We start from the raw sequence: 17,323 nt of genomic DNA, 5'->3' as shown, positions 1-17,323 counted from the left end.
CTTCTAAAAAATCTGTTCATACAAGTTTAAATCTAAATTCTGACTAAGCAATACATGTTCCAAGAAATACTGAGTCATTCCCCCACCTACCTGAACGGTATTTCTGTCAAAATTAATTTGTCTTTAGCCTTCCCTTGAACTTTTGCCTTAAAAGCAACTTCACATTCAGTTCAAGCTATTGATAGTTTCTTTATACACATCATACCATAATTCAGCTTCACCCATTCGAACGTCTGAAATGTTAATTTTATCATTCTTCATTTGTGCACATTGGGTTTTTAATTGAATTATTTGACTATCTGCCTTGCTTTCTAAAACATCTCGTCTTGCTCTAATCTCATCTACTTCCACTGTTTTTTCTAATTTATCTTCCTTGTTGCCCAACCTTGTACGCACTTCTACCTTGTGATTATTTAATTCCTTACTTACACTTAAAAATCTTTTTTCTATCTTCCCAGTAAGCAATTCTCCTAAATTACGCAATTCCTGAGACTCAATCTCTCGACTTAATTGTTCCCGTTGATCACTAATTATTTTGCTTAAATCCTCTCTTAATTCCCTTCTCTGAGTGCTTAATTCCTTGAATTTCTCCGTCGAATCCGTTGTGTATCCTTTTATTTCTTTTAATAATAGTTTCATAAAATCATTATTACTCCCATGTTCCCATACTACTTTGATTTTTGACACTATCCTCTTCTTTTTCTCCTCCCACTACAATTCCATACACTTTTTCAGCAGACATACTTTCCAATTGATCATTTGGCCTATTAGAATCTAGTATGCCTATATTAATATTACTACCTTCCATTTCCTCCTCTGCGAACCATGTGGCCTTGCGCGGTGGGGAGGCTTGTGTGTCCCAATGATGCAGATAGCCGGGCCGCAGGTGCAACCATATCGGATGGGTATCTGTTGAGAGACCAGACTAACGAATGGTTCATCGAAAGGGGGGTAGCAGGCTTTCGATAGTTGCAAGGGCGGCAGTCTAGATGATTGACTGATACGGCCTTGTAATAATACTCAACATGGCTTAGCTGTGTTGATACTGCTACACGGCTGAAAGCAACGGGAAACTACAGCCGTAACTAACTCCCGAGGACATGCAGCTCACTCTGTATGAATGATGTACTGATGATGGCTTCCTCCCGGGTAAAATATTCCGGAGGTAAACTAGTCCCCCATTCGGATCTCCAGGTGGGGACTACACGAGAGGGGGCGATCATCAGGAAGATGGATACTGACATTCTGCGAGTCGGAGCATGGAATGTTAGAAGTTTGAATCGTTGTGGTAGGTTAGAGAATCTGAAAAGGGAGATGGATAGGCTAAAGTTAGATGTAGTTGGTATAAGTGAAGTACGTTGGCAGGAAGAACAAGATTTTTGGTCAGGCGACTACCGAATTATCAACACAAAATCAAACAGGGGAAATGCAGGAGTTGGTTTAATAATGAATAAGAAAATAGGGCAGCGGGTAAGCTACTACGACCAGCATAGTGAAAGAATTATTGTCGTCAAGATAGCAAGATAGACACCAAACCAATGCCCACCACAATAGTGCAGGTCTATATGCCTACTAGTTCAGCGGATGATGAAGAAATCGAAAGAATATATGAGGAGATAGAAGATTTAATACAATATGTAAAAGGTGATGAGAATCTAATTGTGATGGGAGACTGGAATGCAGTTGTAGGCCAAGGAAGAGAAGGTAGTACAGTAGGAGAATTTGGATTGGGACAAAGGAACGAAAGAGGAAGTTGGCTGGTTGAATTCTGCACTGATCATAATTTAGTCCTTGCCAATACTTGGTTCCAACACCACAAACGACGGCTGTATACGTGGACGAGACCTGGAGACACTGGAAGGATATCAAATAGACTTCATTATGATTAGGCAGAGATTCAGAAACCAGGTGTTGGATTGCAAAACTTTCCCAGGAGCAGACTTGGACTCTGACCACAACTTGTTGGTCATGAAATGCCATCTGAAGCTGAAGAAATTGAAGAAAGGAAAGAATGCAAAAAGATGGGATCTAGACAAGTTGAAAGAAAAGAGTGTGAGGGATTGTTTCAAGGTACATATTGCACAAGGACTAAATGAAAAGGCTGAAGGAAACACTATAGAGGAAGAGTGGAGAGTCATGAAAAATGAAGTCAGTAGGGCTGCTGAAGAAATGTTAGGAAGAAAGAAAAGATCAACTAAAAATCAGTGGATAACTCAGGAGATACTAGACATGATTGATGAACGACGAAAATACAAGAATGCTAGAAATGAAGAGGGCAGAAAAGAATACAGGTGATTAAAGAATCAAGTGGATAGAAAGTGCAAGGTAGCTAAGGAAGAATGGCTGAAGGAGAAGTGCAAGGATGTCGAAGGCTGTATGGTCCTGGGAAAGGTAGATGCTGCATACAGGAAAATCAAGGAAACCTTTGGAGAAAGGAAATCTAGGTGTATGAATATTAAGAGCTTACATGGAAAGCCACTTCTAGGGAAAGAAGACAAAGCAGAAAGATGGCAGGAGCATATCCAACAGTTGTATGAAGGTAAAGATGTAGATAATTTGGTTCTGGAACATGAAGAGGCTGTTGATGCTGATGAAATGGGAGACCCAATTTTGAGGTCAGAGTTTGACAGAGCTGTGAGTGACCTCAATAGGAACAAGGCACCTGGAATTGATGACATTCCCTCTGAATTACTGACTGCCTTAGGAGAAACCAGCATGGCAAGGTTATTTCATTTAGTGTGCAAGATGTATGAGACAGGAGAAGTCCCATCCGATTTTCGGAAGAATGTTGTTATACCTATTCCCAAGAAAGCCGGTGCTGACAGGTGTGAAAACTACCGCACCATTAGTTTAGTATCTCATGCCTGCAAAATGTTAACACGTATTATTTACAAAAGAATGGAAAAACAAGTTGAAGCTGATTTGGGAGAAGATCAATTTGGCTTCAGAAGAAATGTAGGAACACGTGAAGCAATCCTGACTTTACGTCTGATCTTAGAGGATCGAATCAAGAAGGACAAGCCCACGTACATGGCATTCGTAGATCTAGAAAAGGCATTCGATAATGTTGATTGGACCAAGCTATTTATGATTCTGAAGGTGATAGGGATCAGATACCGAGAACGAAGAATTATCTACAATCTGTATAAAAATCAGTCTGCAGTGATAAGAATCGAGGGCTTTGAAAAAGAAGCAGCAATCCAGAAAGGAGTGAGGCAAGGCTGCATATTGTCCCCCCTCCTTTTCAATGTTTACATAGAACAGGCAGTAAAGGAAATCAAAGAGAAATTTGGAAAGGGAATCACAGTCCAAGGAGAGGAAATCAAAACCTTGAGATTTGCCGATGATATTGTTATTTTATCTGAGACTGCAGAAGATCTCGAGAAGTTGCTGAATGGTGTGGATGAAGTCTTGGGTAAGGAGTACAAGATGAAAATAAATAAGTCCAAAACAAAAGTAATGGAGTGCAGTCGAACGAAGGCAGGTGATGCAGGAAATATTAGATTAGGAAATGAAGTCTTAAAGGAAGTAGATGAATATTGTTACTTGGGTAGTAAAATAACTAACGATGGCAGAAGTAAGGAGGACATAAAATCCAGACTAGCACAAGCAAGGAAGAGCTTTCTTAAGAAAAGAAATTTGCTCACTTCAAACATTGATATCGGAATTAGAAAGATGTTTTTAAAGACTTTCGTGTGGAGCGTGGCATTGTATGGAAGTGAAACATGGACGATAACTAGCTCAGAAAGAAAGAGAATAGAAGCTTTTGAAATGTGGTGTTACAGAAGAATGCTGAAGGTGAGATGGATAGATCGAATCACGAATGAAGGGATACTGAATCGAATTGGCGAGAGGAGATCGATTTGGCTAAATTTGACGAGAAGAAGAGATAGAATGATAGGACACATCTTAAGACACCCAGGACTTGTTCAGTTGGTTTTTGAAGGAAGTGTAGGTGGTAAGAACGGTAGGGGTAGACCAAGGTATGAATAAGACAAGCAGATTAGAGCAGATGTAGGATGCAATAGTTATGTAGAAATGAAAAGTTTAGCACAGGATAGGTTGGCATGGAGGGCTGCATCAAACCAGTCTATGGACTGATGACTCAAACAACAACCACCTTCCATTTCACACATCACACTACCTTCATCAAATACCAACATATTTTCCTTATGTATTATTCTATTTCTCAATACTAGAACACTGTTACTATTTGCACTCCCTCTCATACTTCGCAATGCAAGTAAATTAACTCTAACACCAACTTGGACACTTTTGACAACATGTGCCGATCACGAACATACTTTAAATCAAGATGTTATTCGTGCCCCATGTTCGTAGCGATAAAATTGTAATATGTCCTCGATAATATAAGGTATAATAATTCCCAAACGGTTTACCTATAGTTAAAGAAATGATAAATATTTAGTTCACTCACCATGCAAAACATTTAAATAAAACTGCTTAGGTGCCATGGCAACAAAATGATTAAATTAAGATAGCATGAAGAATCATCAACAGGGGTGGCTCATGGGCTAATGAAATCTAGATCACATGATCACTAGATCTAGATCACTTAATCTTACCGGCATTCTAATGCAAATATAATAAGAAATTATAGCAATATTGAAAATAACTTAGATGTGTGTATACTGTATACCTGTATATTATATTAAAGCACCACATTTGTAATATTATAAACATACCTTGTCCATCTCTATAATTATTTTTACTTTAAGATACAGTATCTGAAAATAATAGTTTTGAAGGTCGTTCAATATAATCATTCGGAGAATTACTCATGCCATCAAGAACCTTTATATGCATATATGTATGTGAACGTTTAATAATGATTCCCAGTTTATATCTAATGACCTAAGTTTTCTGCTTAGAAGGTAAGCAACAATTCCAGAAGAATATACAATTCCTCAGCCATATAACACTATAAAGCCTTGTTTTGTTAAATTCCTTGTGACATCAATTTTCTTCCTTTCTTTAGCAATCCTTTTAAAGCTCTCAAACAACAATCGTACTCAATAACGAAATATACTTTGTTTTGAATATCTTCACCTTTCACAGTTATTTTAGTATTTTTCTTCAAAATAATCACTGAGTGTACCGAATTATTTTCACTTGCACAGTTAATTTTTCGGTACAACTTACATATTTCTATCAGCAGTTTAAAGGTTTATCTTATTAGTTCTTTAAGCACCAACTCGGTCAAATTGTCTTCATTCACATCAATGGCCTTGTACACAGTTTTTTTAAGTTATCTTGATTGATGACTTACAAGCTTGTCATACTGTCTTCCTTATCACTGAAATCTGGTAAATTATTGTCTGACGCATAAATATCCTTCCACACAGTTTTTTCTTTTCTATTACATTTACCAATAATTCATACACTTGTCCCAATATTTTCTCTCACACTGGATCTTTCGTGTGATTACCCTTTACAAAGATAGTCTTCTGCAAATTTTTTCTCTTGTTGCCTACTTCCTTTTTAAAATGATGACTTTAATTTCTTTATTGTCGCAAAAAGTGAGTTTTTCCAAAGAGACATGTGTATCGTCCATGCATACATAGATACAACATTAGCACTGTGTAGCCTGAGAACATGTAAATGAATACAACATAAAACTTAAAATCATTAAATATAACATACATATACAATACGTTTGACAACTAATTTATAACTTGAATTTGAAATGAATGCCAACTATAACTAAACAAGTTTTATAACTTTTTTTAAAAATCACGGTTTCAGTTCCTGTACAGTTACATTATAGAAATGTCAGCATCTGTTATCGATAACTGAACATTGTTGTGGGTAATAGGTCATAAGTGATCCTGATTGTCAAATACTAGATACTGCACCACGCTGGAGGGAAAACATTGACTATTCTCTAATTTTTAATGAGAATAGCATAAGAAATAAGTTTGAAAATGGAGAATTTTGCTGTTGTATCCTTTTGGGGGATGGTGGACGGGAGGTTCAGCATTATCATTAAGGAATCCTGTAACACACAACAGGATCACGTCTACAAAACAAAACATCGAAGACCTGCAGTGTTGTAGAACATTGTTTTAGATGCTCGAAGTGAAGATTCAAGTGTCTTTCCAACACTACTAATACTGATCAGTTCCAGATAGCTTCACATACCTTTTTATCGCTGTATATTACCAGTACTTGTGAAACACGTGTCGATAGAAAACAAACACAAGTTGCTTCAGATGTCTCAGACATACTATGATCTGTGCTTTGCATCTGCTCACATATGTACTGCAACGCTTGACAGCAATGTACAAGGATGATCTGTAGACTCTCTTAGTATACTGATAATGATTGAATAACATTTTCTTGGTCTGTAGTTAGTTCTGGGAAATGAGACCGTATGTCTTGAGAATCGTGAGAACTTCTCAATGCTTTTCTCAATAAAGCCTGCCTCATGAGACTCTCAGGAACATAAGCACTCTTCTTATATGACGGTTACATGGCACACCGAAAACAACAGGTTTTGACATCTTGCCCAATGGGACAACAGGCTGAATCATGAATGGAAATTTGGCCTTCTATTTGCAAGGAATTATACATAAACAAGCTAGAAGAAAGTCTGCAATATCATACTTAACCCACAAGGAAAAATCAGTCATTTTATTTAAGCCTAATCATTTGACTTGCATGAATACAATACAGTACTTTTAGTGCCTATTTGTGGCTACCAAAAGGAAATCCTGAAATCATGGGCCTGAGAATATTTCATGGATGTCCCAGAAAATAAACTGCAATGTCTTTTTGTTTCCTTTTGTTGTTTTTGCAAATATGCTTATATATAAGTTAAATGTAAAGTTAAGAATTATGTGTATTTTTCTCCTTTTTTCCAGCTAAGTAGTTATAATTGTGTATACAAAGTCTCTAAGAAAGATGAGATAAATAATAGGCTACTTAAAGGGAAGAGCAACAGATGACTTTATTCAATAGAAAACAATAAATTTGTTTCTTGTTACTGTTCTTGTTGTGCCAATAGTTATTCAATAAGTGCAATAAACACTCTGGCACTAAATGATTTAGAATCATGTTAATTCCCAGTGTCAAAGTATGCTAGTTTAAAGAAGTCCCAACATTGGATGTGTGTAAGTATTTTATGTAAATCAAGTAATTTCTTTCATCTTTTCAAGACAAATTGTTTAAAAAGTGTAAGTTTGTTACTTTAATTTCATCATTTATTTAGAATTATACTATTAACAGTCTAACAAGTTTATGGAAAACAAAATGGACTTGACTCCAGTAGTCACTTACATAATACCTCAGAGTTCAGTGACAGCAAGATCATGTCGCCTGACTGTTCAACCCAACATAATTGTATGATTCAATTTTAATGTTACCCACTATATAGGAATGTGTGTAAATCTGTACATGTATTATTTTCTATAAATGAGGGATAGTGGGAGTCTTCGAGTGAGTGTGGAGAGGACATTTGATTCAGTGATTTCTATGCCAGAAACACATAGTAAGCAATTCCCATTATGTAGGATGTACTAGACATACTTCATAATAAATATTTTGTCCTTAAAAAGTAATGTTTCACTGTTCCACAGCCGAAGAACAACTTTGTTTAGCCGATGGTCCACCTAATCCTCTACGAAGGTTAGGAATGAAATAACTGTTTGATTCAATTTTTATTGTATGGGGTTTTTTTTTTTTTCCAAGACTATCTAAACTAAGTTTTGTTCTACGTCATTCCTTTCTGTAAATAACCAGTTATGTTCATATGAACTTAAATAGACCGAGCTTGATAGCTGCAGTCGCTTAATTGCAGCCAGTATCCAGTATTCGGGAGATAGTGGGTTCAAACCCCACTGTTGGCAGCCCTGAAGATGGTTTTCTGTGGGTTTCCCCTCTTCACACCAGGCAAATACTGGGGCTGTACCTTAATTAAGGCCATGGCCGCTTCCTTCCCACTCCTAGCTCCTTCCTATCCCATCGTCGTCATGAGACCTGTCTATGTCGGTACGACGTAAAGCAACTTGCTTGAATTTAAATAAGATCAAAGCAAATATTCTGCATATTCCATGGCTGATCAACAAAAAATGCGGTCGTTTAAAATAACCCAAATGCCACGCTTCAAGCAAGAAGTTCTAACACTAACATTTCATTATAATTTGTAAACGTGCTCAAGAGAATGCAACACTACCCACTTTCTGTCAAGATGCTGCATGAAATTCTCGAGATTTTGGCTATTTGTCTCGAGACTCTCAAGTGAGAGAAATTCCCATCTCTATGAAACATAGACCCTGTACTGCTATGACTTCATGAAACTTGAGCATTTGCATCAACAGAAACTTTATTCCATCTTAAATATCAAATGGGGAACCATGTTCCCAATTGTTCAGTTCTTGATAAAGCGTGCATGAACAGTGCAGAAGCCTCCATCATTGGCCATCGACTTAGGTGAACTGCACATGTGTGTCGTATGAGAGACTTCTGCCTTCCTTCTTCATCATCATCATCATCATCATCATCATCATCATCATCATCATCATCATCATCATTTCCCATTATTCAGCTGTAGCCAGGTAGGGATAAATATGGGTTCCTCTCCACTTTTTTTCGGTCTTTCCACCACTCCTCTTCCAACACTGTGTCCCATTCCAGGTTTCTTTCTCTAATACTGCATTAGTTTGTGTCCTTCCATCTTAACGGTGGTTGTCCGCGGCTTCTCCTTCCTTGCGTTTGCATTTCCATCACCTTTTTTGGCATTCTTCCATCACTCATTCGCTTTATGTGCCCAAACAATCTTAGTTGGCTTTTATCTATTCCATCATTCATTTTTTCCACTCCAATTCCTTCCTGGATTTTCTCATTCCTTATTTTGTCTCTTCTACTCTTCTGTATCATACCCCTCAAGAACTTTGTTTCAGCTGCTTGTATTCGACTCTCATCCTTCTTTACAAATCATAAATGTCATTGTCCTTTAAACAATGTTTGTTTTAAGATTATATTAATATGGCTGATAATGCCCAGTAAGAAGGGCAAAACATGTCCCCATAATATTCAGATTTTCTATGTCTAATTAACCACATAACGTGGTACTGATTGTATTGAATAGGTGGAACAATAACTGTACTCCTTTTGTAAACTGAGATTACTTCCATCTCGCACGACACTCACCAACTGACTGATTTCACAACCCTCGCTGCGCTACTACCAGCTATCACAGAGCCATCTGTTGTTCTGCCACAACACTATGCCTGCAGCACTTCCATACGACACATATACGTTTGTGATCCGTTCACATATCTACAAAAAAAAAAATAGTTGCCATGACTTTTGCCCCAATCCTCGTACTTGAAGATAAATCATTAATGCTTTACTATGTGTTGTAATATAATGATGAAATAAATTTTAAGTTTTTATATTGGAGTATTACTCTATTTTTCTCTAGTTCAGGAGTTGAGCACGGAAACCTGCGAGAACTGGCATTGGCTAGAATGGCTGATCTTGGCACAGACTGTCGGGATGTTCGAACAAGAGAGGTTGGAATTCAAGAAATTCATCATAAAGTTCGGCCATATGAGGTATTTTGCTCTAGCCAGTCCATTGAATGAAGTGAAAATATTTAGTCTTAATTATTTTTAATGTGCATTATGTAAGTTGATTTTACCTTCTGATACCTCTGATAACACTGTTAAATTATTGTTTTCCAGGTGGAGTTAATTCGCAGAGATTATGTTGCTAATGGGGGCTGGGAAACATTTTTGTCTTATGAAGATCCTGAACAAGATATTCTTATTGGACTGTTGAGGTTAAGGAAATGTTCTGAAGAAACCTTCAGGTGAAATTTTCTACATGTATAACTAAAAATAAATGTCTCAAATGTGTACATTTGTCATTTAGCAAATACGGTATAACAGTAATTTGGTTACAGACCTGAACTGAAAGGAGGAGTTTCAATTGTGCGAGAACTGCACGTGTACGGAAGTGTTGTTCCTGTCAATGCCCGAGATCCATCCAAATTCCAACACCAGGGCTTTGGAATGCTGCTAATGGAGGAGGCTGAACGAATAGCCAAGGAAGAACATGGTTCATCCAAGATAGCTGTAATCTCAGGTACAGTCAACCACACTGACCTGAACAGTTTGGATCAGGGTAAAATGCTTGTGTGGATATAGGTTACTATCAGGGTAGTTCTTTATGTGTCAGCCATAAAATTAATCTCGTCTATAAAGTTTTTAGTAATTTATTAGCAGATTAAACCTTAGAACTCATGCCCAGCAATGAAATTGTCCCACACAGATCCTATGTCGGGCAATGCCTGACGCGATCTTCTCTGAATCACTCCTTTGTCGGCTTACACACGCATGAATTATAGATACAGTGAGCTACTGCTATCTGTTGACAATCTGAAGCCCTTTATTGCTATAACCTCTTTGAACCCAGGCTTTGTGGAGGGTTCTTAGAAGCCCATGTAAGTTCGTAAATAGACGTTGCTTAGCAACATGGTGTCGTTAGTAGCATGAGAAGTAATTAGCGAGACTTTTACATGAAAGTGATGTTGATTTCGGTGATAGGGGGAGCATTTTTTAATTAAGTGGTGAAGAAGTTATTGTGGAATTAGGTTGTTTCAGTGAATTCAATGATGAAGACCCCAATAATGAGAAAATTATATAAAATGACAGTGCTGGTACCTTAACTGATGGCTGCAAGGATTACCATGACTCGGATTTCAACTTCAAACAAATTCCATTCACAGATACATCTAGTTATAAACCACACCACTGGACTAAACCTAATAATGAACTAGATTCTTTTCACTTATTCATGACTGATGGATTATTATTACACTCCTAAATGGTCGTTCACACTTCATTTATTGTTGTCCACAGAGGAGAAGTAAAGACTGCAGTTTTCATGATCGAGAACTGAAGGGACGACAACATAAGACAGTGTTTTTCCATAATGCATGTACAAGAAAAGTCTGGATTACATCCTGGTGAATGTTTTAAGAAGTTCCACATAAAGCACAATTACTGATGAAAATGTGACTGTCTGAGATAGAATAGAATATATTTATTTATCACCTACAGGATGTCCCAGTTACAGATGATGTAATAGAAAATTAAATAAAAATTTAAATTAAATCAAATAATTAAATTAAATGAAAAATAAATTAAATAATATATATACAAATATACATATATATACAAAATATAAATCTTCACATGTTTTCTACAGATTATTTACATAATTTACAAAATTATCACGTTTCATCCTTGAGAAGAACTTTTCGAATTGCAGTGGAAGTAAAAGTATGAAGGATGAGTTCTCCACCTAATCAATACTTTATTTTACATAGTGTCAATATTATTTACATAAAAAGACAATACCGGTTTCGACCTGTAAATAGGTCATCTTCAGCTGCTAGAGAACCTACTTAATAGCGACTGTACAGAATAAATACTACTAAAATTAAAATTAAACAAGGATGCCATTAAATAAACATGAATGCCACTATTCTAAAATTACTTAATGTTAAGATTAACATTACTAAACCTCTTATTCTAATGAACACGACATCCCCGCATATTTGCGGCCCAACAATGCACTTTGAATAACCGTTGGACATAGTACTGGCATTTAACATTAGATATCTGAGCTTGACACCAGAATGTCAATGATTCTTCATAAACTCCAAGAATTGTATCCAGTTTCAACCTCAGCAGATAGAACTTTTGTAATATGTAGTAATCATGGGACCAGTGTAAAACCCTTCAACCCCCAAACTGTACCATATGTATATATCTTAATGTTAAGTATTCTTTAGAATAGTGGCACTCACTAACATATTTTTCAGCAGTGATATAGACTGAGTATAAGCTATATGTCCATGAACTGGTTGCTGAACCTTATTCTAAGGAACACGATGCCCCTGCATATTTTCGGCACAACAATGCACTTTAAACATCTCATAAACCGTTGGACATAATAGTGGCATTTAACACAGACAACTTGACACCTGAATGTCAGTGATTCTTGATAAACTCTAAGAACTGTATCCAATTCCAACCTCAGTAAATGTAACTTTTGAAAATAGCCCCTAACCCCAAAACTGTACCATATCGTAACATTAAGTATGGTAATTTTAGAATAGTGGCATTCATGTTTATTTAATGGCATGCTTGTTTAATTTTAATTTTAGTAGTATTTATTCTGTACAGTCGCTATTAAGTAGGTTCTCTAACAGCTGAAGATGACCTATTTACAGGTCGAAACCGGTAATGTCTTTTTATGTAAATAATAGTGACACTATGTAAAATAAAGTATAGATTAGGTGGAGAACTCATCCTCCATACTTGTACTTGAACTATCAATACGGACCATGAAACTAATAGATTATAGTTGCAGTGGAAGGGCGGTGAAAAATGTCGAGTGACCCTTCCAGCTGATTTATGGTCCTAAGGGCTTGCATGAGCCAGGAACTTTCATGTGCAATCGTCCTACATTTGGGCAGATGGAATGTACATTTCTGCCTTGTTCATCTGCTTGGAACATGAAGTGGGATCAACCCCAGTATAGCTGGACAGTCCACTTTACTCTTCAAGCATTTAATTGCTAATTATATGTGTATTATATTTATTTTGTATTTGTTTTATTTGATTTTTATAAATATGCTGCCCATATGTTTTTGCAGTCACTTATTGCTCTGTAAGCAGATTTTTAAATGGAGCTGGAGAGGCAAGCATGTTCAGAAAGAAATGGAGGGCTAAGTGTTAAAGTATAGGAAGGTAGAAAGTTTGATAGGAACACACATTAGGATAATCATCACTGGTCAGTGTGTGTAGAATGAGCAACAACAACAACAACAACAACAAAAAGGGAGCGAGAGAAATATGAAACCTCAAAAGTGCAAGGACATTTCCACATCTTCATGCACTGTTCACATAGATCAGTTCTTTCTTTGTGAAGCCCAGTTGTTCTACGTCCATTTTTTCTTAGCCCATGAAGAGCTCATTTCTTCTACCTAGTTTCTTTAAGAGGTGTAGGCAAAAATGTAATATACATCTTCAGTCTTGATTTTGGGAAGATAAGCATGGGAAGAGACAAGAAGATAAAGGTAAATACAGGTGGTAAAATGTTGTATAAGACAAGGAATTCATGGTATACATAGAAGCAGATTAATTCTCTCTCTCTTCATTTTTCTCTGTTCTCTACCTTAATGCTGAAGATTATGTGTTATGTTATTTGCACCTCTTTCAGGCATGATGGATGAATGGCCAGTTCAAGTCTGTCTCTGACCTCCCAAGAATTTGAACCCATTGCCCTTTACAGTCGCCAACCATGATGGATAGCGTTCTGAAGAAAGCCTTTAAACATCCTTAATAATAATAATGTTATGTGTTCTTACATCCCACTACTTGTACGGTTTTCAGAGATGCCAAGGTGCCAGAATTTAGTTCTGCAGGAGTTCTTTTATGTGCCAGTAAATCTACCGACATAAGTCTGACGTATTTCAGCCCCCTCAAACACCACTGTACTGAGCCAGGATCGAACCTGCCAAGTTGCGTCAGAAGGTCAGAGCCTCAACCGTCTGAGCCACTCAACCCAGCTTAAACATCCTTCGTTTTAGACATGATAATAAACTTTTGGGCTTTTGCCTTGTCAAGAAAAGAAGGCAAAATTCTTTATGTTTCACAGAGAATTTTTCTCCGTGTCTTGAGAAGGTCTCGTCTGTTCACGAGGAAGACTTCCCTGATAATGACGGTTTGAATTTTAGAATACTTACCATTGGTCTATCATAAGTGGTACTCTCGTTCATCACCAGATGGCTCACGGTGTGCTAGCCTTCTAAGTGAGAAGTGACGCCATCTTAATTCCAACTAAGATGTTTCTTGTTCAGTTGTATGTGTGTTGCAAAATAAACAGCAAGATCATCAGACGAATCAAAGATGAATGTGGTAGAAGAAATAAATAAAATAGCATAGAATGTTAAAATAAAATAAAGTACAACGAAAGTCCGACACGGATAGAAGAATAGAATATAGCTGAAGATTGAAAGAAACGTTTGTAACAGAAAAAAAAGAGAAAAATGCATGTGAATCAGGCAGGGAGAAGAAGGGCATACACAACAAAGTTGAAGACATGAGAGAAAAAGAAGTAAGAATAACACAGTAACAGGCGTACACATGTTTTGGAAGTATGATACATAACCTAGAGTGAACCATCCATGTCTCAACAGTAGGGCTCAGACTTTTATGTAATAACAAAATGCAAAATATGAACATAAGAATGTAGTAAATATCAGTCACATATGTAATTAAATAGATAATATTCATGAAATATGTAATAGCATTAATGCACTAAATTTATAAAAAATGTATATGGAGACATTCGTTCGGAATAACCTCAACATCTGTGATTAACTGAGCGTAGAGCTAACCACTCTACCCCATCGAGTGCCAAGGTAACGGATAGTGGAAGCCTTTACCTTCCACCCCTCCAAGGGCCTTCATGGCCTGTACGGAGATCACTCTACTTACTTGACTCTTTGATTAACTGGCTAGCAGATCTATCAGTTATTATATAGTCTATTACTTTCCTCTGCTTCCCATACCAGCTGTTGCATGTGGTTTTATTTTATTCACATATTATGTGAAGATTATAATGTTTTTGTACATGTCTAGGTAATTCAAAAGAAAAATGTGTCAGCTTCTTTAATTTTCAGACCATAGTAAAATAATGAGCAAATTTCATCTCATATATAGAATATATTTCAGTTGCTAAAGTTGGCTTTAGAGAATGGTTCCTTTATATTGGGATTTCCAACCCTTTGTCTGAGTTCTTGAACTTCATTGCAACAGCACTGTCCTTTCTTAGACTCTGGATTGGCTTGATGCCTTTCATTGGTTATTGAACCTTGTTACAAAGTGAAAGCAGGCTGTTAGGGGTTCGGGTAGGGTTTCAGGTAAGTATGTGTGTGAGATACAAAAGTATTTTTCTAGGAATTCTTAAGGCACAAGAGAAAGCAAGGAATGTGGCAGAGACATTGGGGTGAAAATGGCACATGGATTTTCCAGGCTTCACCCTCATACCTCAACTGACCAGTTAAGTTGTGACAATTGACGAGTGTATTAATAGTGTTGTTCTTTTTAATATGTTAATTTATGTGAAGTGGACTTGTTAAAAATGGCTCAAATGACATCTAGTCTTGCATCAAAACTAAGATCTTGGTCAAGTACTGAAGAATGTTTTATAACGGGCGGGAAAATGGTAATGTGCCAAGTGTGTAATAAAACTATGGGACCGGGCGAGTTGGCCTTGCACGTAGAGGCGTGCGGCTGTGAGCTTGCATCCGGGAGATCGTGGGTTCGAATTCCACTGTCGGCAGCCCTGAAGATGGTTTTCCGTGGTTTCCCATTTTCACACCAGGCAAATGCTGGGGCTGTACCTTAATTAAGGCCACGGCCGCTTCCTTCCAACTCCTAGGCCCTTCCTATCCCATCGTTGCCATAAGACCTATCTATGTCGGTGCGACGTGAAGCCCGTAGCAAAAAAAAAAAAAAAAAAACTATGGGATGTTCTATGAAGTTACAGATTGACAAACATTTACATAGTGCATAGTACACAAATAATTAACACTGTCTGTCTTCTAAGCAAGTACTCTTTAACTCAAATGGGACCGTCGGGTTCAAAAAGTGAGGTTTTTTTAAAGATGTATGCATTGCATGGGACAAATTTCAAGTGCCAGAATGTCGTTCATTTCGGGAAAGTATTGTAATGGGCCAATTCCAGATGACTACACTTTGAAAGAATTATCTGGATGAGTTTTACTAGGATATACTGATACATTCAAAGCGATATTCAGAACTCCTATATCTGGATCTCAGAGGATGAAACGACAGATGCCTTGGGATGCTACGATGCCAACCTTATTGTTGGGAAACTGGCTCCAGAAGCCCTTCCAAGTCACACCTAATCTGTTTGAGAATCCTGGACAATTTGTTAACAAAGGGTTGGAAGTTTTGTGGCCTGAAGGCATACAAGCAGATAAAGCACTTGTTTTGTATTCAGATGCTGTGATCTATATGTTGAAAGTCTCTAAAACACTGCAAGTTATTTTTACCCTAACACTGTTCTTTCCACATGTTTAGTAATGTGTCGTTGAAGAAGTGAGAAGTAATTTTACAAACGTAAATAATTTAATAGCGTCAACAATAAAAGTATTTGTGAAAGCCCCAATGAAAGTTCAATATTATAAAGGATATCTAATGCGATGGGAGACTGGAATGCAGTGGTAGGTCAAGGAAGAGAAGGTAATACAGTAGGAGAATTTGGAGTGGGACAAAGGAACGATAGAGGAAGGCGGCTGGTTGAATTCTGCACTGATCATAATTTAGTCCTTGCCAGTACTTGGTTCAAACACCACAAACGACGGCTGTATACATGGATGAAACCTGGAGACACTGGAAGGTATCAAATAGACTTCATTATGATTAGGCAGAGATTCAAAAACCAGGTGTTGGATTGCAAAACTTTCCCAGGAGCAGACGTGGACTCTGACCACAACTTGTTGGTCATGAAATGCCATCTGAAGTTGAAGAAATTGAAGACAGGAAAGAATGCAAAAAGATGGGATCTAGATAAGTTGAAAGAAAAGAGTGTGAGTTATTGTTTCAAGGAACATGTTGCACAACGGCTAAATGAAAAGGCTGAAGGAAACACTATAGAGGAAGAGTGAAGAGTCATGAAAAATGGAGTCAGTAGGGCTGCTGAAGAAATGTTAGGAAGGAAGAAAAGATCAACTAAGAATCAGTGGATAACTCAGGAGATACTAGACCTGATTGATGAAGAGGGCAGAAAAGAATACAGGCGATTAGAGAATCAAGTGGACAGAAAGTGCAAGGTAGCTAAGAAAGAATGGCTGAAGGAGAAGGGCAAGGATGTCGAAGGTTGTATGGTCCTGAGAAAGGTAGATGCTGCATACAGGAAAATCAAGGATACCTTTGGAGAAAGGAAATTTAGGTGTATGAATATTAAGAGCTCAGATGGAAAGCCACGTCTAGGGAAAGAAGACAAAGCAGAAAGATGGCAGGAGCATATTCAACAGTTGTATCAAGGTAAAGGTGTAGATAATTTGGTTCTGGAACATGAAGAGGCTATTGATGCTTATGAAATGGGAGACCCAATTTTGAGGTCAGAGTTTGACAGAGCTGTGAGTGACCTAAATAGGAACAAGGCACCTGAAATTGATGATATTCCCTCTGAATACTGACTGCCTTAGGATAAACCAGCATGGCAAGGTCATTCCATTTAGTGTGTAAGATGT

At 37.3% G+C, this 17,323-nt stretch overlaps 1 protein-coding gene across 1 annotated transcript in view; it reads left to right on the top strand.

Moving 5' to 3' along the window:
• The window catches only part of Elp3 (elongator complex protein 3), a 164,796-nt gene that overhangs the window by 129,754 nt on the left and 17,719 nt on the right, over window positions 1-17,323 (top strand). Inside the window, exons 7-9 of the mRNA XM_067146508.2 lie at window positions 9,446-9,578; window positions 9,708-9,835; window positions 9,929-10,110. Coding sequence (XP_067002609.1) covers window positions 9,446-9,578; window positions 9,708-9,835; window positions 9,929-10,110 — 443 coding nt within the window. The remainder of the gene's footprint in view (window positions 1-9,445; window positions 9,579-9,707; window positions 9,836-9,928; window positions 10,111-17,323) is intronic.

The sequence above is a fragment of the Anabrus simplex genome, chromosome 4, assembly GCF_040414725.1.
Source record: "Anabrus simplex isolate iqAnaSimp1 chromosome 4, ASM4041472v1, whole genome shotgun sequence".
Taxonomy (NCBI): Eukaryota; Metazoa; Arthropoda; class Insecta; order Orthoptera; family Tettigoniidae; genus Anabrus; species Anabrus simplex.
This window is presented reverse-complemented; position numbering and strand designations above follow the sequence as displayed.